Source organism: Channa argus, chromosome 12 (assembly GCF_033026475.1).
Source record: "Channa argus isolate prfri chromosome 12, Channa argus male v1.0, whole genome shotgun sequence".
Classification (NCBI taxonomy): domain Eukaryota; kingdom Metazoa; phylum Chordata; class Actinopteri; order Anabantiformes; family Channidae; genus Channa; species Channa argus.
In genome coordinates this window covers 1626522-1652107 of record NC_090208.1, presented here as the reverse complement: position 1 = coordinate 1652107, position 25586 = coordinate 1626522, and the positions used below count along the sequence as shown (strand labels likewise).

Genomic DNA, 25586 nt, shown 5'->3' with positions numbered 1-25586 from the left:
CACATCAGTGACACTGTGATATAAACAGGCAGAGTTCAATATTCATTCATTCATAATATTCATTCTAATTTATATTTCAGTGATTCATTCATATCAATCTGATGAGTCCCACTAATCTATTGCTCCTACAATCTGCTGGAGGTCTCAGGTCTCATATTTTGTGCTTCCTGTTCTGCACGTGTGAACTGGATTTCTTGAGGTGATGTGACTAAAATAATTAAGATCTGTCCAACCAGAATTTAAGACATTTGAAGACTTTTGCAGACCAAGTGCAAGACTGAAAACAGCTTATCGTAAACATTTAAACTGACCTTTGACCTGGAGCATCACTACTTTCTCCATCAGGATGTTTCCCTCCCTGCTGTAGACGGTGCAGCTGCAGGCTCCTCTGTCTTCGTCTGTGGGGTATTTCAGGGTCAGACTGAGGTCTCCAGGTTTCAGCGGGTTTCTCTTCATCTCTGTTCGACCTTTGTAAAACTCGTCCTGTTCTTCAGGCAGGTCAGAGCCGTTCTGATACACATGGACCTTCCTGTAGTCTCTGTCCCTCCACTCCACTTTGGCGTCTACAGGCAGACGAACTGTGGTTTTGCAGGGCAGCTGGACAGACTCCACCCCTGAATCCACCTCCACCTGGTAGCCTGAGAGGACAACAATGCACAGCATCATATGGACAGACAGCAGCAGCAGCTCTGATGGTAACAGGACCTCACTGTCCCATGAAGACACTCAGGAACTACTTAATGTGACTGATTCTCAGTTTGGTTCTGATTTGTTCCTCACTCTCAGTCTGTCTCAACAGTCAAGGAGCAACAAGGGTAAAGATGTGAACCATCAGCATTATGGGTAATGTAGTAGTAGAGACATACCTGACATGAAATAGTGACGGAAATGTACTAAAAGACCCCCAGCAACAATCAGAAGAACCAGGAGAACCAAGAGACCCAGGAGAGTTTTGGCCCAGGATGGAAATCGTTCTGTGGAGAACATGAACAACAACATGACCTCTGACCTGTCAGTACAAGTACTTTGTTACTCTACTTAAGTACATTTTTCACGTATCTGTACTTTACTTAACTAGATTTAATTAACTAGATTTAATTATGGCTACTTTAACTTTTTACTCCACTACATTTCTATTAAAAGTTGTGTTACAGGTTACAATCACATTACTTTTCATATTTCATAATGAACCACTTTGTCCATTTGTTTATGAAAACGGGTCACAAGACACAGGCATCACTTCATTAAACCAGGGACAGGCAGGATGTTAGTCCCTCCATTCATTGCCTTAATTAAAAGACTTATTTGACATTTCTTTTCAGTACTCAATAGTGGTGGGTGTCTCAATCTAAATATTGCTAATATCAATACCAGTGTAATGAGTTAGTTTCAGTTTCTCTCCTCTATGAACTGCTGTGGATTCATCAAAGAGGCCACCTGTCTGTCTGTGTCTGTGTAAGTCCTGCTGATTTCAAGTGCGGAGCAGCCACACTTTGCTGCTCCTCCCCCCTCTTTAGTTTGAAAGTGGTACCGTCACGTGACTAAGCGGCGCCACGCAAACACGCAAGGACACAGACTCAGCAGCACAGAGATGGAGCAGAAGAATGGAAGAGAAAGAGGAACGATGTGTGGCTGTATTTTCAGGCCAAAAATGAAACGACGACAATCTGTATAATTTCTAAAAAGGTTGTAAGATGCATTTGTGACACTACAAATGTATGCAACCACATGAAAAATTATGTGAAAGAAACATTGAGCTACAGAAACAGAGACCAGATCAGAGAAATTGATGCTTTGTGGCACGCGCTCAGTAGTGGGGATGTGTAAAGCAGAGCTATGCCAGAGCTGGTCCCTGCTGATTCATACATTAAAATGATAGATTGACCAAAGCGATTGTTTTGTTCTCCTCTGCTTCTGCAGGAAGAAATGGGGTTGCAACTATCCACTGTGTTCACTTGGATTAAATCAGGTGCAACATATTGCTACAAGAGAACCACATATATTTACTCTTAGATTTTGTCCTTGTTAACAGATTTCTGTGAAGAAAAAAATAAAACTGAAAAAACATCAGATCGAAAAACAGCTTCAGCCCATCATTTCTGTCTATTACCATTAATGAGTTAATGCCCCCTCCCCCCAAAAAATAAACAAACATACAACAGTACTGGTCCACAGACAGGAAGAAAATGAATAGTTTAACAATTTAAATAAAATATAAATCATCTACTTACTTACTTTTACGTAAGTAGAAATGTCAGTGGGTACTTATAGTTTTATTAGAATAAATCGTTTGTGTTTTTGTACTTTTACTGAAGTACAGTTTTTGAGTACTTCATCCACCACTACTGACCTGTCACTGACCTTTGACCTGCAGCTGTACGTCTGTCACTCTTCGTTGTCGTCCAAATCCATCTCTGACGGAGCAGGTGTAGGTTCCACTGTCAGACAGTTGCAGTTCAGTCAGATTCAGACTGAGGTCTCCAGTTTCCAGAGCATCAGGTATCATCGATGTTCGGCCGCTGTAAAGCTGGTTCTGGTTTTTAAGTTCATCACCTTCCTGCTGACGCTGGTGGACGGTTGAAGGACTGAGATCAGAGCGGCTCCACATCACTGTGGGATTGTTCACGTCAAAAGTGTGAAACTCACAGGGCAGCAGGACAAACTGGTCCCCCTCTGTTATGTCCCCCACTTCATAGTGGCACTTAATACGCTCATACATGTCCACAGCGGAGACATGCTGGGAAACTGTGGGGACACAGACAGAGAAGGTTCATCTCAGCAGCCTTATTTAATGTTTCATTACTCGTCCGTCCTCAGGTGAAATAGAAACCAACCTGGTCCTGTTTGTGATTGGACGCTGCATTTACATTTAGTCAAGGCTGCAAAAATCTAAATCAAGGAGAAAACATCAAAGCAAAGTCGTATCAGAAAAGTGTTTACTTTTCACCAGATGGAAGTGCAAGAAAGAGCAGAAAGGAAGTTTTTTTTTTTTGTTAATAGATTTAAGTGCAAAAGAAGATGCGGGGAAGTTCTGTTTTCAGCAGTTTTTTTAATATTGGGAGTGAGTTTTCTGAGCGTGCAGAGTTTGGTAGCTCGTTCCACCATTGTGGAATCATTGTGCTGAAGAGTTTTGCTTGGTGTCTTCTGTGCGGTGCTTGGACCACCAGAGGTCATTTGTTGGCAGAGTGCAGTGGACGGGAGGGATTGTCGAGGCTGCAGCTGATCAGGCTGCTTTGAAACCACATCACCAAAGTTTAACACCAACAACACTGACAAACACCAGAACCAACTCAGGATCCTGGTTCTCACTGCTAAAACATCCACTTCAAATGACTGCTGACTGTCTGAACTCCTCTTTCCTAACATCTTTTCCTTCCATCTGTCCATCACGTCTTCAGCAGGAGGACTAATACTCAGAGATAAGACTGGACTGATGGAGACGTGGAGACACTTCATGTGTTTCTCTCAGTGAGGAGAAGAAATCAAAGCTTTGATTTGGTTTGTTTCAATCTTGTAAGAAGTGATGTGAAGGTGTTGTGGTTGGACAGGTGTTGAAGGACTGGGACAAAGTGAATGTGTCCTCTGCAGTGGGAGCAGCTTGGAAACTCAACATTTGTCTGAATGAAGACCCAACATTTCCATCCACATCTGATGCTGCTGTCAGCAAAAAGACCACAGCAAAGGATCATTGTTACTGCTGGGAACACAAGCTGTGAGAAGATGAAGAAGCTACAGGGACAGAATCCTGAAGAAGACAACTGAGGACAGTCTGAAACTTCCAGGAGGATTTCATCCAACAAACACATGGATCAGTGAGTGCTTTCATTCTCATTTGTATTTCCTTTACTTTTGACCTTGGACCTGTTAATGATCTACCAGCTTCACCCATTTGGACGTGTTTACCTGGACTGTACAATAAAAAGCTGAATAACATCTTATTTTAACATCCTGGACACAGTCATTGCTGAAACTCAAACTCTGATTTCAAAGTAATGTCTGGACCTTATGAAGCTGTAAACTGTATTTTCTCTCACGTTTCATCATCAGCCTCTGCTTCCAGACAAAATGCACTGACAATCTGCAAAAATATATCTTTGTTCATCACAGTGTCTTTACTGAAGAAGTTTGAATAAATTAGTGGTTGAATCTACATTTCTGCACTAAAATGTCCAGAAACCCCACATCTTTGGAAGACTTGAGGCTGCATGTGTTTATTTCTACTTTGGTGTGTTTGTGTAATTCAGCTGTGACATTAACCCACAAACCAACAAGCTTTAATCCTTAGTATTTAATTAGTGCAGCACTTGCTCTTTAATTCTGCCCCATGAGAAGAAGTTCAGAGAATCTGCTGGAAGCTGAACTTGTGGAAAAACTGCACTGACTTTGTAGAGAGAAGTTTCTCATTCACTTCAGTACAGTCAGTTTGATCAGAGCAGCATCTGGTGGAGATCAGAGGAACTGCAGATCCATGTGCTTTAACCCTTGTGGCCTCCTCACATTTACTACCCTCTGGACACCTCAGTGGCAACAATGTACACGTACAAACAACTATTACATCATCCTACAACAACAACTTTTTTTAAATAAATCACCTAAAGAACTTCACACTTGTTCAAAACTAGCAAACATTAAATCATTTTGAGGGATGTGTGTCATGTGCCTCCTGCCCAACACAGACCTAAAAAAAGACGTCTTCTACCATCTGCACCAAGTGTAACAGGTGCATTTGTAGAGAGCAGCAATTTCCAAGCTGCAGGACAAGAACTTAACTAAACACACACACACACACACACACACACACACACTCTTCTGTTCTCTTTTCTATTTGCAGTTTGCACAATAAATGTTCACATTGATGAATCAGATGTTGATTTAAAAATATATTCACACACACACACAAACTCTTGGGCCCCTGGTTGTCACACGCCTCCATAATATAACTGGCAACTATACAACAATGTCATACATCAGCCTCCAATGGGAAAATGGCTGCATCTGCTGGAATCCTCTGGCCCTGTCGGGGCCTCGCCAGAACTGAAATGCCACCACCACCAACACCGAGAGGAATCCACACGCTGCTCCACCACAGACGGTTCTTCTCCAGACTCCTCAGTCTGCACACATGGCTTCAACCACAAGAACCGCACACGGACTCTCTGACATTGATAATTTCAATATTTTCTGGGATCGTCCTCAGAACTTCAAACTAGATGGACTGCACCCGAACTTCTTGGACTAAGAACATTGTCCACAGCGTCTCAGTCTCCGACTGACTGACCATTGAAAACACCTGTGGCTCTGATGTGCTCACCTCTCCTGCATCCTCCGCTCCAACACCCGACAACATCCACAGGTTATAAACAGTCCGAGATATTTATAGAATCTGACGTTACCAACAGACAAAATGCAGCTGTTATGGATTCTAACCCTTCACCCAGAGAATTTTATTATTTTAATGAATGTTATGATCTTAACCACACTGCTCTTTGTCCCATAGAGACTATGTCTGAACCAAAACCCAAAACTATTAAATGTGGATTATTAAATATCAGATCTTTCTCGTCTAAATGACTTAATAAACGATCATCAATTTGATTTATTTTGTCTCACTGAAACTTGGTTGCAGCAGGAAGAATATGTCAGTTTAAATGAGTCATATTAATGATCATGTTCCTAGAAGCACAGGCTGAGGTGGAGGAGTAGCAGCAATCTTCCATTGTAGCTTATCAATAATTCCTAGACCTAAACATAGTTATAACTCATTTGAGAGTCTTACTCTTAACCTTTCACACCCAAACTGGAAAACTCAAAAACCACTATTATTTGTTATCGTGTACCGTCCTCCAGTCCCTTATTCAGAGTTTTTGATTGAATTTTCTGATTTTCTATCTGATTTAGAGCTTAGTACAGATAAAGTCATTATAGTGACTTTAACATTCATGTAGATGCTTAAGTATTTGTGATGGAAAATCAAGTCTGATTAAATGATGCATTTGACTCTTAGCATTTGACTTGGTTATACTGGCAACTTGTACTCAGCACTTTTGAAGGATGCCCCCCTGGCTGTATGTACACAGATACTGTCACACACACACACACACACACACGTTGAACAGACATTTTATCATCACTCACTGCTGTGCAAAAAGTTTCTATCTCTGAGAAAGAAACGTAAAGAAATGTGTAAATTCCAAAAGTTTAAAAAGTTTTCTTAAACACTGATAAAGTTCACACGCAGGTTAAACCACCTTCACCTCCTCCATCCACCTCTCTCACTGCTGACGACTTTGCCGACTTCTTTACCAGCAAGGTGGCAGCCATCAGCTCACAGTTCTCTCCTCCAGATGATGACATCCATCTAACCTCTTCCAACACTGCAATGCTCTCATCATTTGCAATTCTGACTGAGGATGACGTATCCACCCTCCTCCTCTCTAACCATCCGACCACCTGCTCTCTGGATCCAATCCCTTCCACTCTCCTTCAGGCAGCTGCACCCGCTCTAATACCAGCTATTACACAAGTCATCAACACATCTCTCAAAACAGGGACTTTTCCAACCTCTTTTATCAGGCCCAGATTATCCCACTGCTCAAGAAGCCTTCTCTTGATCCCTCTGTAGTGGAGAACTACAGACCTGTCTCCCTCCTTCCTTTTCTGGCCAAGACAATGGAACAAGCAGTCTTCAACCAACTCTCACACTTCCTTTCCAAGAACAACTTCCTCGATGTCAACCAGTCTGGCTTCAAGAGGGGTCATTCCACGGAAACAACACTCCTGACTGTTGTGGAATCTCTTCGAGCAGCAAAAGCCACAGGTCAGGCTTCTTTCTTAATTGTACTTGATCCATCATCAGCCTTTGATACTGTGAACCATCAGATACTCTTGTCCACACTCTCTGACTTGGGCATCTCTGGCATCGAGATGAACCTTCAAGGTATCCTGGCAGGGGCATCTTTCTAACTCTCATAGCCTCTCTACCGTTGTGCCGCAGGGCTCAGTTCTTGGTCCTCTTCTTTTTTCTACCTATACTTCGTCCCTAGGTGCCATCATTCACTCACATGGTCTTTCCTATCACTGCTACGCTGATGACACACAGCTCTTCCTGTCCTGACCTCTCCAAGACCGAAGTCCTTGTCTCCCCAGCCAGACCTTCGACACAGCACAACAACAGCATCAACATTGGATCTACATTGATTGTCTCCACTAAATCGGTCAAAAATCTGGGGGTCATCATCGACGACCAACTGAGCTTTAAGGACCACATCTCCTCAGTCTCTAAAGCAGCAGATTTGCTCTTTACAACATCAGGAAGATCAGACCCTACATCACGGAATATACAACCCAACTCATTGTACAGGCGCTGGTCACATCTCTTCTTGATTACTGCAACACTTTGTTGATGGGGTTACCGATATCCACAATCAAACCCTTGCAGATGATCCAAAACGCAGCAGCTCGCCTCATTTTTAATCAGCCAAAAAAAACCCATGTCACACCACTTTTTAGATCTCTACACTGGCTTCCTGTAGCTGCTCGCATCAGGTTCAAAGCTCTGTCTCTTGCTCACAGGGTTGTTAACTCAACAGCTCCCGCTTACCTCAACTCACTCATTCAAGTCTACAATCCTTCCCGCTCGCTGTGGTCTGCCAACGAACGACGTCTGGTGGTCCCAGCACCACACAGAAGACACCAAGCAAAACTGTTTAGCGCAATGATCCCAGATGGTGGAACGAGCTACCAAACGCTGCACGCTCAGCTGACTCTCTCCCAATATTCAAATAACTGCTGAAAACAGAACTCTTCCACATCTTCCTATGCACTTAAATGTCTTTAAAAAAACACTTCCTTTCTGCTCTTTCTCGCACTTGTATCTCGTGAACTGTGAACACTTTTCTGATAGGACTTTGCTTTGATGTTTTCTCCTTGACTTAGATTTTTTCTGCCTTGTACCTCACTTGTAAGTCGCTTTGGATAAAAGCATCTGACAAATGACTAAACGTAAATGTAAATGTAAATGTAAATGCAAAGAGGATGGAAATGGCTGTAGTGAACACTTTCTTCCAGAAGAGGCAGGAACATAGGGTGACATATAAGAGCGGAGGACGAAGTGGTGGAAGCTGAAAAAGGAAGAATGTCGAGTAGTTTTCAGGGAGGAGCTGAGACAGACTCTGGGTGGTTTGGAGGTGCTTCCAGATGACTGGACCACTACAACTAATGTGATCAGGGAGACAGGTACGAGGGTACTCGGTGTGTCATCTGGAAAGAGGAAAGCGGACAAGGAGACTTGGTGGTGGAACGAGGAAGTTCAGGAGTGTATACAGAGAAAGAGATTAGCTAAGAAGAAGTTTCTGACTAGTTTATTTAACAAGATCTTGGAGAGTGAGAGGATGCTGAGAACTGGAGGAGAAGTGTACCAGTCCCCATTTTTAAGAACAAGGGAGATGTGCAGAGCTGTGGCAACTACAGAGGAATAAAGCTGATGAGCCAAACAATGAAGTTGTGGGAAAGAGTAGTGGAAGCTCGGCTAAGGGCAGAGGTGAACATTTGTGAGCAGCAATATGGTTTCATGCTTAGAAAGAGTCCAAGAGATGCAGTATTTGCTTTGAGGATGCTGATGGAGAAGTACAGAGAGGGTCATAGGGAGTTGCATTGTGTCTTCGTAGATTTAGAGAAAGCGTATGACAGGGTGCAGAGAGAGGAGCTGTGGTATTGTATGAGGACGTCTGGAGTGGCAGAGAAGTATGTTAGAGTGGTGCAGGACATGTATGAGAGCTGTAAGACCGTGGTGAGGTGCTGTAGGTGTGACAGAGGAGTTCAAGGTGGAGGTGGGTCTGCATCAAGGATCAGCTCTGAGCCCCTTCTTGTTTGCTCTGGTGATGGACAGGCTGACAGATGAGGTTAGACAGGAATCTCCATGGACTATGATGTTTGCAGATGACATTGTGATTTGTAGTGAGAGCAGGGAGCAGGTGGAGGAAAATCTAGAAAGGTGGAGGTCTGCTCTGGAAAACAGAGGAATGAAGAAAAGACAGGAGGCAGAGCTGGAGGTAGCAGAGCTTAAGATGTTGAGGTTTTCTTTGGGAGTGACGAGGATGGACAGGATCAGGAATGAGGACATCAGAGGGACAGATCATGTTAGATGTGTTGGAGATAAAGTCAGAGAGGACAGATTGAGATGGTTTGAACATGTTCAGAGGAAACTGTGAATATATCGGTAGAAGGATGCTGAGGTTGGAGCTGCCAGGCAGGAGGTCTAGAGGAAGAGCAAAGAGGAGATTTATGGATGTAGTGAGAGAGGACATGAAGTTAGTTGGTGTGAGAGAAGAGGATGCAGAGGACAGAGTTAGATGGAGGCACATGATTCACTGTGGAGACTCCTGAAAGGAAACAGCCAAAAGGAAAAGAAGAAGAAGACACATCAATATAAGAAAAAAACATTACCAGAGTAAACGTTGGTTCTTTCTTGAAATGTCAGTGAGTGAGAGTTTTCCCAGTTAGCAGGTTAGCAACAGGCATTTAACTTACATAACAATAACCAATTGAGCCACAAGTACATAACAATTTTTGCAGAAACTACAACTAATTTTTATAATAATACATCATTATTTGTTGATGTATATGATGTATTAATCTACATCTGCAAAGTTCCTGTCAGATACACGTAGTGGAAAATCCCAATTTCATCTTTCAGTCTCTGTAATAAAATGTTATGATCAATGGTATCAAATGCAGCACTAAGATCTAACAGAACAAGTATAGAGATGAGTCCATTATCTGAGGCCATGAGAAGATGGTTGGTGACTTTTACCAGTGCTGTTTCTGCACTATGATGAACTCTAAATCCTGACTGAAAGTCTTCATACAAATTATTCCTATGAAGGTGATCACATAATTGTTTTGCGACTACTTTTTCAATTATTTTAGAAATAAAGGGGAGATTAGATATTGGTCTGTAATTGGCTAAAACACCTGGGTCAAGACAGGGTTTTTTAAGTAATGGTTTAATTACAGCTACCTTATAGGCCTGTGGTACATAGCCTGTTTCTAAAGATAGATTGATGATATCTAATATGAACGTATCTATTAAGGGTAAAGCTTCCTTGAGCAGCTTAGTTGGAATAGGGTCTAGCAGACAGGTTGTTGGTTTAGATGAGGTAATAATTGAAGTTAGCTCAGAGAGATCTATGGGTAAAAAGCAGTCTAACAGGGATTGGGGCCTTATCGATGATTCTAGCACTGCTGTACATGAAGATCTATCTGTAATATTTGGGGGGAGGATATGGTGAATTATTTCTCTAATAGCTACAATTTTATTCATAAAGAAAGTCATGAAGTCATTGCTGCTCAGAGTTAAGTCTGAACCAACAACTGCGAGATTGGTGAACAAACGCTCTACCTTCCTGTGCCACATTCGCCCCTGTCAAAAAGAAGAACAATAGTAGTGTTGATATCACTGTTCCTAAAATGTGACTTATGAATTGATTTACACACAATTACTCTGCTGTGCTGCTCAAATACTGCTGTCAAACCAATCCAGCAACTAGCCACAGCCAAATAGACTTTAGCAGGGGCCAGGGCCTCTCTGGACCAACCCCTGGCTTGGTGCCCTGGGTGGATTGCTGGCTTGCTTTATCAAGACACTTGCTTTTAGCATGTGTGGGTCTCACAGCAAGTACAACTGAATAAAGAAGAAAATGAACTAAAGTGCAGACCTAAAGAAACTGGGTGGTGCAGGAAAGTTGCTAAATTTGAATGTGTTACAGCAGGTGTGATGATCACAGGGATTATAAGAGGATGATGGAACAGTTCCCGTCACCATCAGTACTGCGCCTGCTGTCTGTCCAGCTGATGTTGTGGTTTTTTGTCCTCTTAGTCCCTACTTTCAGGATGCCCCAGTAACTAAATGTGAACTTTGGGATTCAGATGTGCTGCTACCATGACGACTATTATGTCACTGGTGTTGTGCATCTCTTATTTTTATAATATGTTCCCGTTGTTTTAATACTATTATTATAATCATCATGTGAGGGCAGTGAATTAAAACAGGTTCGAGCCCAAACACATATTGTTATTTAACGCCATTGTATCTTAGTTCGTATTCTACACTGTTCTTTTGGCACATTTGATTTGCTAGTTTACCTTATTTTGAGACATGTGCACTTCAGTCTTCTGCACACAGACAACATAGTGAGCTTTTATAAGTGTTGTTACCGATGTTCGCCACAAGAGGGAGACGCCCTTTAGCGAGCGTTTCTGTCGGGATTGTACAGGCAGCGCCGACACACTGTCATATAGCGCTGAAACGAGACACGAGACAGAACGATGTTAACAACAGTGTACTGTTTGTCTGTAATTTTGCAGTGAAGAGAGAGAAACCACAAGATCCTGTATGCGTGTTTTGTCAAGTGTGCTACAAAATTTGGTGGCCCGTACGGGGATCAGCTGTGCTACTGAGAAGACAGTGTGAGGTTGCAGAGGCAACACAAACGAAATGGCGCTGGAGCACCTGCAAGACCAGTTGAGTGAGACCCTGGTATCTCTTAGGTTGGAGCAGCTACAAGAGGTGTGTTTGCAAGCAAAAATCTCCACTGACAAACAGTCCAAAAAGCACACGCTGATCAGGTTAATAACCGAAGCAGCAGAAATAGCTGTTGAAAATGAGGAAGAGGAAGTGGCTCATGAGTTTTTGGTCCACTTATTAACAAATGCTAAAGAGGTGAAGGTAAGAGGTGACCAAGCACAGGGGACAGGGGCTAGGGCAAGCAAAGATGCTGCTATGTTGGCCAGCTTACAAGAACAATATGCAGAACTACAACTGAGTTTTCAGACCTCTACCAAGAAACCTGAGGAGGAAATGTTGAAGCTAACTAACAGAATAACTAGTCAGCAACAAAGTCATGCTTTCCCTCACCAACCAGCCTTGTCCATAGTCACCTGAAGTAACTCTTCGGAGGGAGTTCAAAATTAATGGACAGATTGGAGAAAGAGGGCAGAGGGACAAGCTGTCTTATTCTAACCTCATCCACCAGATTGACATGGGACTAAAGAAAAACCATAGTGAGGCGGAAATTATTGAGGCAGTGGTCCAAGCTGTAAGCCCAGGGTTGAACCTCCGCGATATGCTGGAGATTAAAACAGACCTCATTTTTTCCCAGCTTTCCCACCATCTTAAAGGGACATTGCAAGAAGTATAGCTCTGTTGATCTGTACCATCGGCTGATAAACATCACCCAGGATAATCACGAGTCCCCACAAAACTTCCTCTTTAGGGCAATAGAGCTGAAAGAGAGACTGTTAGCTTCTTCCAGAGAGCCTGGTACAGATGAGCAGTACAGCCCTGAGCTGGTTCAGAGGAAGTTTCTGAGAGCGGTGCGGACTGGGCTAATTAGTGACAGTGTGAAATATCAGCTAAAAAACTATCTGGATGACCCAGCCGTCACTGATGACGTGTTGATTGCAAAAACAAATGAAGCAGCCAGCCTAGAGTGGGAACGGCAGCAGAAATTCAGAAAGAACAGTAAAGAATTCAAGGTGAGAGAAATAAAAGCAGAAAGAGTCCTGAGGCAACAGTGAGAGCAGTTGGTGGTGAAGAACAGTTCTCCTCCATGCCCACCAAAATTAAAATGCAAAAAACACCACCAGCAACCACTCAAATGGAAGCTGAACTGCTGGATACAATCAAAAAACTGAAAGAAGAGATGGAAGAAATAAAAAAAGTTATCCATGGATCTCCTAAGCTTCCAGTACAGCAACGAGTAAGCAGCGAACGTAGCTGCAGAAAATGTCAGGACAACAAAATGGGAGAACAGTGTGACCATTGCTTCAAATGTGGGCAAAGCGGTCACTTATCCCGTGGGTGTAGGATGAGGAGGAGCACGGAAAAAAAACCAGGACAGGTAGAATTGTCAGCAAGCACTGCAACACCAACACCATCAGCAGACAAGAAAAGTAAGCCATCTGGAGATGTTTGTAAGCTGATTGATGACAGTATCCAAGGTATAGAGAACAAAAGGGATGTTAGAGCACAAGACATTGGATCACAGAGAAATGACATGATCAGTGTCAGTCTTCTCTCTCCAAGACGCAGAGCACGGTTGCTCAGCCTGATTGGGAAGAAATTGATGATCACCTGCCTGTTGAACGAGGTTGAGACAAGAGCAGTGTGGGACACTGGGTCACAACTCTGCCTGATAAATGAGAAATGGAGACAACGGCACATCCCAAATACCATGGACAAACACTGGATGGAAGAGCAGTGAACCAGACACCAATCCCCTTCTCCGGGTGGGTGGAAGTTAAATTTAAACTGCCATCAGACCACACCACACAATTGGAACTCTTAGTCCCAATGCTGGTAGCTAATGAAGATGGTGTGGCTGAAGAACCAACTATTGGATACAATGTAATAGAACATCTGTTAGAGAAGGGCATAGACCCACCCCGTGGGGTTACCGAGGCTGTCAGTGCAGCATTCTCTTTTGACTGCAAAAGGACCGAAGTCTTTCTGAAATTAATGAGGAGTGGAGATGACAGGCTAGGAGAAGGCATGGTCAAAGGAGGTAAAGAGATTACGACTATCCCTCCAGGTCAGACAAAAGGACTTAAATGCAGTGTACGTGTAGGCCCCCTCCCAGAGCAACAAGATGTCCTTTTTGAACCCCGCTCACACCCACAGCTCCCGGAGGGGCTGCACATTGAAGAGAGTGTGGTGCGGTTACAGAGAGGCACCTGGTCCCGCTTTACTATCCCAGTGAAGAATAACACTGCTCATGATATCTATCTCCCTCCAAGAACCATACTGGGGCAGACCCTTGTAGTTAAATCCATCTACCCTGCACCGGCAGAACCAGTGGGAAAGAATGAAATACGAACGGTGAACCAAAAGCCTCAAGAAAAACAGGAAATGGAGACTAAGGAGACAGTGCAAGGAGACATGACAGTGAATGGTGATAAAAATAGCTGGGACCCCCCAGTCCCCCTCAGTCATCTCTCTTTAGCACAACAACAGCAGGTCAAACAGGTCTTGAGGGAGGAGTGTGGAGCTTTTTCTCGGGATGAAAATGACGTGGGGACCATTCCATCACTGCAGCTCAAAATACGCCTGAGTGACCCCACACCGGTCAAGAAGACATATGTATCCATCCCCAAGCCACTTCATAAGGAGGTAAAAGAATATCTGGAGGATCTGTTGAACAGAGGCTGGATCAAGAAATCAAAATCTTCTTACTCCAGTCCCATTGTATGTGTGAGGAAAAGGGACGGAAGCTTACGTCTGTGCTGTGACTATAGGGAGCTAAATAGGAAATCCATTCCAGATCGCCACCCAATACCCCGAATACAAGATCTGCTCAACAGTCTGAAGGGAAGCTCTTGGTTTTCTGTCCTCGACCAAGGGAAGGCTTACCACCAAGGCTTCCTGGAAGAGTCAAGCCGCCCTCTCACTGCATTCATCACACCCTGGGGCTTGTACGAATGGGTGAGGATCCCTTTTGGATTTTCATCCGCACCCGCAGAGTTCCAGAGGTCCATGGAAGAGTGTCTAGGGGGACTGCGAGATGAGATCTGCCTACCATATTTGGATGATAATCTGGTCCATTCTAAGACATTTGATGACCATCTCAGTGACCTCAGAAGTGTATTACACAGTTATAAGAACCATGGGGTCAAGCTAACACCAAAAAAATGCGAGATCTTCAAAAATCAGGTGAGGTTTCTAGGGATGCTGGTCACAAAGGATGGCTACACTATGGATCCTGCAGACATCGCCCCTGTGCAGGCATTGAAGCAAAGAAAAGTCACCACTGTAGGAGAGTTAAGAAAGTTGTTGGGATTCCTTTCATATTATCGAAGCTATATCCCAAACTTCTCTCGCATAGCCGAGCCTCTGTATGATCTCCTCTCTTCAGACAAAATGGTGAAAGGAAAGCACAAACGAGTAAAACAGGACAAAAACAAGCAGAACAGTGGAGGCCAGTTGTGATCAAGTCATCCAGTTACATGGTTAAAGGAACATCAGCAGGTATTGTGCCAGCTCATTGACCTTCTTTCTCAGCCGCCCGTATTAGGATATCCTGACTTCGAGCAGCCATTTACCCTACATTGCGATGCCTCGCAGGAGGGGCTCGAAGCCGTGCTTTATCAGAAGCAGCAGGGAAAGTTGGCTGTGGTTGCATACGGGTCCCGGACTCTAACAGCCCCAGAGAAAAACTACCACCTTCACTCGGGAAAACTGGAGTTCCTGGCTCTGAAGTGGGCAATATGTGAGAGGTTCAGGGACTATCTGTACTATGCTCCAGCATTCACAGTTTACACCGACAATAACCCTCTCACATATGTGCTCACTACTGCCAAGCTGAACGTAACCACCTATAGGTGGGTAGCAGAACTAGCCGACTTCCAGTTCTCCATCAAGTACCGTCCCGGCAGAGCAAACAATGACGCTGATGGTCTCTCGCGTATGCCATTTGATATGGAGCAGTACATGGAAACATGTACACAGGTAATAATGCCTGAGGTAATGAACAGCGTGACACAAGCGGTGCCTGTTCAGTGCCAAACAACTGAGCCCTGGCTGTGCCCTGCGATCATCTCAACAGTAGTAACTGAAAATAATGACATGACAACATCAGTAGCAGAAATCCCTAAAATCACCTTAAGGGAAGCCCAAAGAGAGGACCCCGTGATTGGTGAGGTGCTCAAATATGTCCTGTCAGAGCAGTGGCCAAAGAGTAGAAAACAACTCCACAATAATAAGAAAATAGTTTGAGATTGGAGGTGCAGAAATCACAAAGCCTTGGATCTGTCTTTGTCCAAAACCAACTAAAAACACATCAGTGAGCCCTATTTGTACTGGATCACATGTTCCTGTATCACCATGAACACACACCCTGGTTCTATTCACTCAGTTCCACATTCACAGGCGGGTCACGGGCAGGTGATTTCCTATGACTGGAGGAGGAAAGAAAGAAAAGTAGTAAATGTATTAACAGTTAAAACAAAAGTTCTGTTACAAACAACTGTGACTGATGAGTTTTACCTGTGAGCATCTTTCGATATAAAGACACCATGATGACAGCGCAGATGAGGAACTGACAGAACACCACCAGGTGGAGGACTGGTTTGATCCAAGGATGGAGGGAGGAGAAGGCACATGGTGATACTGTACATATGGGGGATGCAGATGTGGTTGTAGGTTTTTCTGCGGAAAGAATCGAACTGTTCAGGTGAACATGTGGATGAAATAAGTATTGAAATCAAAGTGAAGCTCCTGACCTGTGACGTAGATCCAGCTGGGTGGAGACTCTCCATGACTGCTGATGTGACACTTGTAGAGGCCTTCATCAGACTTGGTAACATGGTGGATGGTCATGTGACCTGTAGGCTCAGTCCTGATGAGGGAGCCATCTTTATAGAAATCAGCTGGGAGCTTGGAGGGAGGCCTCTTTGTTTGACAGTGCAGAGAGACATCATGTCCCTCCATCACAGGGAGGACAGGACTCTGCAGGATCACTGCTCCACCTCAACACAGAGACAAACTACAGCATTTCATCCATTTCCACACAGCTTCATCAACACTAACTCCACAGTCTGATCTTACCAATGACAGTGATGGTGATGCTGTTACTGGTTGATCCCTCTCTGGACTCACACCAGTAAACTCCCCTGTCCAATCTGGCAATGTGGTTGAGTTTACAGGTAAACCTATGTGATTCATTCAATCCATATTCACACTGTAGCATTGTGCCTATAGTTGTGTTCATCATCACTGTCCATTCAGCAGAGCTGTCGACGTCCTCACAGCTGATAGTAAGAGACTGATCCTCAAAGAACTGAGCACTGTTGGGACTCACAGTCAGATGAACTGTGAGAGTTTCAGTGCATTTGAGGAAAAATGGTAAAAAGTAACAATAATCAGACCAACAACAATGTCATACAGTAGTATTAGCAGTATATAGAAAGTATTTGGTCTTAAGTGTCCACTGAGTAACAGTCCATGAAGATACTTTCTTTAGTTTTCATTAACTTATAAAGAGGAAGTTTAGCAGTGTTTCAGATTCAAGTTACTTTATAAAACAACATGTTTTCATTATGTGTATTGACTCCATTCATTTTAACTAGTTCATTAAAAGTTAGCATCTGTTCTACATGTGCAGAGTGAACTTAAGCTGCATCTTTACTCTTTTTGTTTACAATAATACCCAAGTGTCTTCATGGACTCTTGGTTTATAGCCAATATTTAGCTTGTTTTCTCCACCACAGCCAGAGAACATCATACAACAGTTTTTCCCAGGGTGAGGAGGACTGAGCAGGACCAGTACATTATTCTTCATGTGTAAAATCAGCAGTTTGACCATTTAACAGCTGATGAATATTGGATGACAAATGTACCAACCTTGGTTTGTTGAGCACAGCAGTGAAGTCACAACTACACAAACACAAAGACAAAAGACAGTCAGCTAATTTGGAGATTTGCATGTATTTACTTACAGTAACATTTCATTAAATATGGATGTTACACATTACAATGAAATATGGTTCTGTTTAACACACCTTTGTTTCAAAAGGTTACTGATCCAAATATTAGAGGTTCACCTTCAAATACGTTACGTTACACAGTTGCTGATGTGGATGTAATAAGTGGGTTTACAGACAATAGGGTGATTATTTATATGGTTGTGTGAGACCAACAGTATAAAGCCAGGAAATAGATAATAAATCAATAAATATTAAATACAACTTTAATTCAAACTAAATCCATCCAAATTAAAATTAATCTTTGTAAAATATTTTACAAGTGATACATTTATACTTATTATATTTCATCTATACTGCATATAAATTCTATTTGTTTAAATATTGTCATGATGCTGCTCTGGATCATTTTATTTTAAATCTCATTTCATGTTTGATACCATAACCTTTTCTGTCATGTTGTGCTGTATCTCATCACCACTACTTTTATGAAGTTCAGCATAGATTTAACAAATAGAGACTGTACTTACAGAGTAGCAGCTGGATACATCGTTGGTCCATTGTACAACTTGATAAGACGTCTGCACTTAGTTTGGTAACAGCTGCTTTACCCGCTTCCTTCCTTTTAGTCGGCAAGAAGTTGATGTGATGTCTCCAGCAGACGACAGTAAAGAACCACCCCAGACATACTGACATCACTACTTATATAAACCAATCAGGTAAAACATTATGACCAGCTGTGCAGTGTGATACAGTGGCTCTGCCATGAGTTTTACTTTTACAAGCTTATGATTTCTCCGTTTTTAGGTTAAAACTGTCAGAAAGGTGATAATTATTGAGGTCAAAGTGGGTCGTGGAGTTCTACTGCAGTGCATGATAAGAAGAGGTGGTTCTAATGTTTTAACGCCACATTCATTTTAAATAGTTTGGCCAGAACATAGTTTAAGAATAACAATAAAAACAAAAGCATATGTGTATATTAATTAATTATGAGTGAAACAAGATGGAATAGAAGCATTAATGGCATCATTCATTCTGTACAAAATGTTCGTCTTGTGTTCCAAATTAAAATGGGAACACAGAAAATATTGTTTCCATATTGTCTGACAGAGTTGCAGTTTGTGTGCGTGTTATTTCAATGGATCCACAATTTTACCGCTTTACCACAGAGAATGTGTTGGTTCACCTGCTCAGAGGAAGTTCTACATTTACACACAATTTAAAGCGCAAGAAAAAATCTGACTGCTCTCAGAGACGTTATATGAAGAGTTGATAAATGAGGCCCCTGAACAGAACAAAACCACCCATGGAACTGTTCCCTGTGTCAACCAGCAGGTGGCAGAACTGGATAATAACAGTTCTATGTGAGTTCAGCTGATAGCAGCTGTCTTCATCTGTTTCCTGCACATACAGGACAAATTTGTTTTTACAAACCCTGTTTTTCTAAAATAACATTAAACCAACTAAATCCTGAAAGTAGAATCCTTTCTATCAAAGAAATCAAACTCTGACTTTGCTTTTGATTTTTAATTGAAAAACAACCACAGTACAGGGTCAGAGGCCTGGACCGGACAGCTGTGCCAAATGAAAGAACATCTGTCTGGACCTAACTGGATAGAAAAACAAGGTCCAGCCTCTTACCACTAAACAATTTCTCAAAAGGACGTCAAAACTAGTGCCCACACAAAAGCACATGGCCAAGATGGCAGCAAACAAAAGAAAGCCTCCAGACCAGGCCTGCAACTTTTCCAACTGTCTTCAAACAGTGGTGGCCCTGAACACACGTCTGTCCTCTTCACAAAGCCAGAGCCCCTCACACACAGTCTCTCAACCTTTTATAAACTGCTCTGGATGCTGATTGGCTCCCATCAATACAAACGAGCCAAAATGGTGGAATCCTGCTAAAGTACACTGCCCCCTATGTCCCTGACACGAAACAGTGATCAAATTACAATAAATAGGATTGTTACAAAAGTTACTAATAAAGCAGAAATTGTTTGCGTCTCAGTCAAAAACCTTTAGAACCGACTGTCTCTGCACTGCAGCCATGTTTAGTGTGTCTGGGTCACAGGAGAATTTGCCAGCATCTCTACAGTTATGGAAAACACACAAATCCCTTGTTTCACACTGATGAAAACTGTTCGGGAGATTTGATTATCAACATCAACAACACATTTAAAATCCCCAAATACAGTGAGGCTCCCGTTCATGTTCAGTTGTGGGAAAGTTTAATTCAGAAAATGTCAAGAATAGAAGCAGGTTTTCACAAGGAATCATTCAGGACACAGACAAGTTCTTCTTTGCTTTACACTTAATATAGAAGTTGCTTTAATTAATATCCTCATATCTATTTTTAGCATATTTGTAGCCATTCTAATGATGAAAGGAATATGTAATATGTAATTTGCATTGAATCAAACCCACGTTTGCACCATGTAAGTCCAAAGTCATTCAGATGAAGACTGTGATTCTAAAGTTAGTGTCTTTTCTTCATGTGCTTCTTCATTTGAACTAAAACATTCAGAAACATCCATAGATACTGTGTTTTAATAGTGTAGTGTTTTAAATTACTGATTAATAAGTGAACTTAGTAAGTCACATATAGATTATAATAAGACTGATTCTGATCTTAGAAACTTCTGCTAAAGTAAATAGTAATTGAGTTTACAGGTATTTGTACAGTGTTTATGTATCACATGCTACATTGGCTGTAAGAGATCTGAGACATTTTACAGCTACATCTGTCATTCACCTGCACTTTCAGCAGGTTAGTATGAAGCTCTGTGGATCTTTTTCTAAAGATCAGAAAAGCAACAACACCAACAGCAACAAGAATCACACCAACAACTGACAAACCCACTGCCAGTCCAACATGTCCTCTGTTGTTTCCATCTGATTCTGCTTCATCACCTGTGAGAAGAGAATGAGATGTGAGGTGTGAGGTGTCAGGTAGGTGATGAATCCATTTCCTCTTCAAACTCCTGTCAGACATTATCTACTGCACTTTGATCCCATCACTCATAGCAGCTGTTTGCTACAAAGTCTCATCAGCAACATCTTTAGAAAACACAAACATCTGATCTGTGATGGTTCACTCTCACATCAACAACCAGGAAGCAACTTCACCTCTGATCCACACACACACACACACACCTGGTTGATGAACTGTCAAAGTGACTCTGTTGATGAGCTCAGAACTGCCTTCATCTCCAACAAAACACTCATATGTTCCAGCGTCGTTGATATTGATGTTCTTCAGAATCACTGATGCGTCTCTGTTCTTCATGTTTGGCTCTTTAAGCTCAACCCGATCTTGAAAAGATTCATGCTGGTACTGTTTATATAACTCCTTATCTCTAATGAAGTAGACATAATACTCTGACTTCAGATCAGGTTTGTTCCACTTGATAAATGTAAACTCTTCTGTCCCCTGACACTGCAGAGTGACATTATCTCCAGGTTTCCCTTCAACATTTAGATCTGAACAAAAACAGGGAAAAATCCAGAGAAAAGCTCAGTCAAACAGTTCTTTAGGAAAAATTGAGAGCAGTTAATATTCAAACAGACTAAACACTGAAACATACTGTATTTAAACAAAAGCTCTCTCCACAAACAGCAGACATGATGTTTACAAAGGATCTGTGATTCATTTGTTCTATTCACATGCTGACACGTAAGGTTTTGTGTCCAACATGTAAATAACTTCAAATGTCCTGTAAAAACATGAATCCTGAATTGTGCTTACACACACTGGTTTGATGAGATTATAGATCACCAAATATAAATGTTTTTTGCTTAGTCATTATTAATATAATTATCGTTACAATATAATGACGGTGAATAATTGTCTGTCTGTGTATGTTTCTGTGTTAACCCTGAGATAGACTGGAGACTTGTCTAGGGTGGACGCTGCCTGAACAGGATTTGCAGTTAAGACACTAGATGGATCCTTCACCTGCACGACTTTGTATGCTTAGTTATTTTTTTTATGATCATTATCATTATTATGTGATTTAGAAGAAGCTGCAGATTTGTTCTCAGATGCTCAGACATGTCACTTACTGCTGCTAATTGAACATTCATGCATATCACTGAAACTTTGTACAATATACAGTAAGTCCTCTCAAATAAGGCCTTAGACATTATACAAACTCTCTCTCTCGAAATATATTTTCTATGTTATTTGGTAGCAATTTTTTACTTCCTTTATATATTACATCTGAACAATTTTAAAGTTTATTATCAAATGTCATTAACAGTGCTTTGAGAAACAGATGGTTTGAGGTCATTGATAAGAACATCTACTGATAATTCTTACAGCTCTCTGCTGTAAAATATACATTTGATTACAGAGTTTTACAGGGATCTCCCCAAACCTCTACACAACAGGTGATGTATGAAACAATAATTAAATAGTACAGAATAAAAACCTTCTCATGTACAAGATCTTTAAAAAGTGCATTAAAAAAATATTCACCGATTTCTGATTAATTTATTTGTTTGCATATTTGTCACACTAAATTATTCAGTTTTGATATACACACATATAACCTGAGTAAATACAAGATGCAGTTTTTAAATTGTGATTTCCTTTGTTAATGCAAAAAAACCTGCCTGGCTATGTGAAAATACTAGAGTCTGGTGCTCTGTACACACAACTGATCATATTTATGATTCTCTCAGAGATAATTTTACAGTAACACACTCTTTAATGTGATTACCACTGACTGGATTTCTTGGCATTTCAACATTTTACCCACATATGAAGCTACACCTCCACCCTTTTTATAAATTCTTTTAATGAAAAACATCTTAAAAATCTTTCATTGTTTGGTTGTTCAACTGAGTTTCTGTTAAACTGACTGAAATGATGTGCTACACTGATGAAATTATATTTAGGCTTCAACGATTAAAATTGTTGATGGATTGGATTTTTCTTAGACTTGATCCTCAGAATAATATTAACAGTCACAGTTTATTGCATTGAAAAAGTTCCTCTCAGGATTTAATACAATCCATCAATGAAATGTTTGCTTTCAAATCCAGCTGGCAGAACTTGACTGATATTTACAGCTGGATGTAACTTAACGTAGGGTTGTGTAAAATGAGTAAAATCTAATATCCCGATAAAGGTAATTCAATATCCTGTTTCAGGATAGAGGATATTTTGTATAATTTCAATAAATGTATGGATCCACGTGAAAATGGTTCAATACTTTAAGCGCCAATTATATGTTGTTATACAGACGTAACCTGAAGACAGTTACTCAACATTAACACTTTCCCACTTACCCAGGGAAAGTAAACTCTGTTCAGGCAATTGGAAAGCATCATGAAGTGGCTGATTTTGGGAAAAATTATGAATTTGATCCATTTTGGAATAAGGCTGTAACATAACAAATGTGGAAAAAGTTAAGTGCTGGGAAACTTTCTGAATGACCTGTATTTGTAAAGACAAATGACCAAAAAGTGGATTTTGCACAATATGTGACTTTTAATGTCAAGCCCTGGTATAATATGATTATACTTGTGGTGAGTCATTAAGACATAAGTGTATGTATGTAGGTCACTACTGAACGTGTCCCTGAGAGTTAGCAATGATCCCCAGCAAAACCCTTGTATGTGTTAGCATACTTGGCCAATGAAGCTAATTCTCTTCCTTTCTGTTTGTACCTGTCCACTCACATGTCTTTCGCTTTCTGTTTGTTTCACACAGGTTCAGAATGTTAATGCTTATATTAGGTGTTTCTCTTGTGTCCAAATGTCCCTTTTCAGTATAGACGAAGCAGTAGTTTCTTTACCGTCGGTTCCATGTGTCAACGGCCTAAATTAGCTTCAATTTGATCAACCCACAGCAGATTTGTGTTTCCAGTATATGATTTAGGCACGGATACAACCTACCTGCTGAGGCAGAATGGATCAGCCAACACGAGCAAAGAAGGCACATGAACAAAATCCACCTTAAAGTGACGTTAGACATGTTTAGTTTGACATTCGTCTTCGTCGTATGCTCCTGTCTTTTGTTTCTCTATCAGCAGCGCTCAGACAAAGCAAAAAGATGGTGAACGTTAAACGTCCACAATGTTATTTTTACCCGGAAGTTGGTTTTATGGGAAAGCGACTAGGTACTATGATCTTTACCGGTAGGTTCCCACAGCTAATCGCTTGGATGGTAAGATTTGGTAAAGACCAACTGTCGAACACTGCACGCGTTTGTTTTACGGTCGATCTTCTGCTGAGGTCCACTACTTTCCACCTACGTCACCAGTTCGTCATCGTTCTGCGATGGCAAGGGAGTGAAAAAAAACTTTTCCAGAGATCCGATCCATTAGCGATGTGAAGTTCTTTTGGCTCAGCTCCCAAAGAAGAGCCAGCTCTTAATTTAGGATTTTTTGTAGGCCTTCACAGGTCACACAGCACCACTGTGTCCTCTACTTGACACTCTTACTAGCTCCTCTGCCAGGTTTTCTGCAGTGTGTCTGTCTGTGAACTCAAATCAGTCCAGAAGGCAAGATGTCATCTTGTAATTATCAATGAAATGGCAAGTGACAGCCATGAAAGAGCAGGTTGTTCTGGAGGTCCAGCAGTCAGTTGTCAGGCAAACTGATGGAGCTTTTTTCACCCTTTCTTGCCATAATGCCCGTTCTGTTTCATATAGTTTAGGTATTGTTGTTTGGAACAATGTTCTTCTACTGGGTAGAGAATGTGGGATTTAAAGTTTTGACAAAACTTTTAAAACCTCTGTCCTCCACAATGGAAAAGGGTTGGAAATCAGTAGCTATCATTTTAGCCAACTCTTCACTAATGCTGTGCTGTTTGGATGGGATCATCACTTTGGTTATTCCTGCATGTGTGGGGAAGCCAGTAGATGCTGCTGCAGTTGCTGTTTTTTTGGGATGAGACACACCAGGATCTGTAGATGTGTGGCAGCTTTCCCTCTCTCCTCTAACTGCACTGTAGGATGGACAGTTCTCATATGTCTATGCAGGTTTGAGGTGGAACCTGCTCTTAAAGTAATTGTCATCTTGCAGTGAACACACTCTGCTTTGCTGTTTCCATTATCTTTAAACTGGAGCCAGATGCTGCTTCTCATTCGGGTGTCACTCATAGTTTCAACTACACCAACTCACACACTCTCGTCACCGCTATCTGACAGACAGTTAACTTGCAGTGGAGCACCGCTTCACTTCTCAGCACCCGACTCTCTGTTTTTACATAATGATCCCATATCCTCACATCTGATTGGCCGCGATGCCATTGCTGACCAATCAAAACAAAGTTCTGCATTGAGCAGAGCTCAGGCTGAGCACTGAGGTAAGCAGTGAAAGGAAAAAAACTGGGAGCCGGCCTCTGTGCACTCCCTGTCACAACCCTCTCATTTTGTTTTTTTGTCTGGGCTCAGCACCAAGGTGACCCTTGGGCCCACTGCTTTCTGCATTCAAACCCAACGTTCTACCACTGACCCACCAGGTCCCCCTATCTACAAGACAGAGACACAACACAGTAATCAAATCTGGAGTGATGTAATTTAGTGGTGAACTGACTGACTTGATACGTAACTACATTTTTATTATTTTAGTTTTATTTTATTAATGTCAAATATGTGCACTCTTAGGTCTTCACATCTTCGCAGACTACTTTAAAAATATTTACATCAGGATTATATGTGGCAAACATTGATACACCAAATCGATGTCAAAGAACTATTGCTGACAGAGAAAGTTTTGACTTTAATGAACTGTAGCTGTAATCATCAAAATTAAAGCAAAAAAGCCATTAACTTTACATGTAATGAATATAAATGTCTTATCACTTTTAATACAGCTACAGGACCAGTATAAACAGTAAAATTCTCTTTTCATTTTGACAAATAATGTTTCAATAAAATATGGTTTTGAGGTTCTGCAAGAGTATGTTGGAGAGGGCAATTTGTATCTCAATAGAACAGGATTGTAAATGTAAATGTAGGATGAAATACATTTTAAAGTTGTAGTGGAAAGTTGAGTGTGCGTAGCTGTGGAGGTACACGGTTTCTTACGGCATTCTGTGGAATTATTTTGTGGAACTTGTTTTGTGGACTTTTTTGGTTCTCATCTCAGTGTTTTTCTGTG

General features: G+C 41.6%; 3 protein-coding genes across 3 annotated transcripts in view; all 3 read right to left on the bottom strand.

The window, feature by feature from the left end:
- The window catches only part of LOC137136945 (contactin-6-like), a 145786-nt gene that overhangs the window by 7639 nt on the left and 112561 nt on the right, over positions 1–25586 (bottom strand). The window lies entirely within an intron of this gene.
- On the bottom strand, positions 15978–16910 carry LOC137138008 (Fc receptor-like B; the record flags this gene model as incomplete). Its single annotated transcript, XM_067524905.1, has 3 exons — positions 15978–16201; positions 16276–16521; positions 16601–16910. Coding segments are annotated over 3 exons (765 nt in total), but the record flags the coding sequence as incomplete, so codon positions are not given.
- On the bottom strand, positions 19687–23755 carry LOC137136961 (myelin protein P0-like). The gene is made up of 3 exons (XM_067522777.1): positions 23377–23755; positions 20629–20955; positions 19687–20385 (listed from the first exon to the last, which is right to left on the bottom strand). The coding sequence occupies exons 1-3, from the start codon at positions 23453–23455 to the stop codon at positions 20168–20170; spliced, it is 624 nt and encodes a 207-aa protein (XP_067378878.1). The 5' UTR covers positions 23456–23755; the 3' UTR covers positions 19687–20167.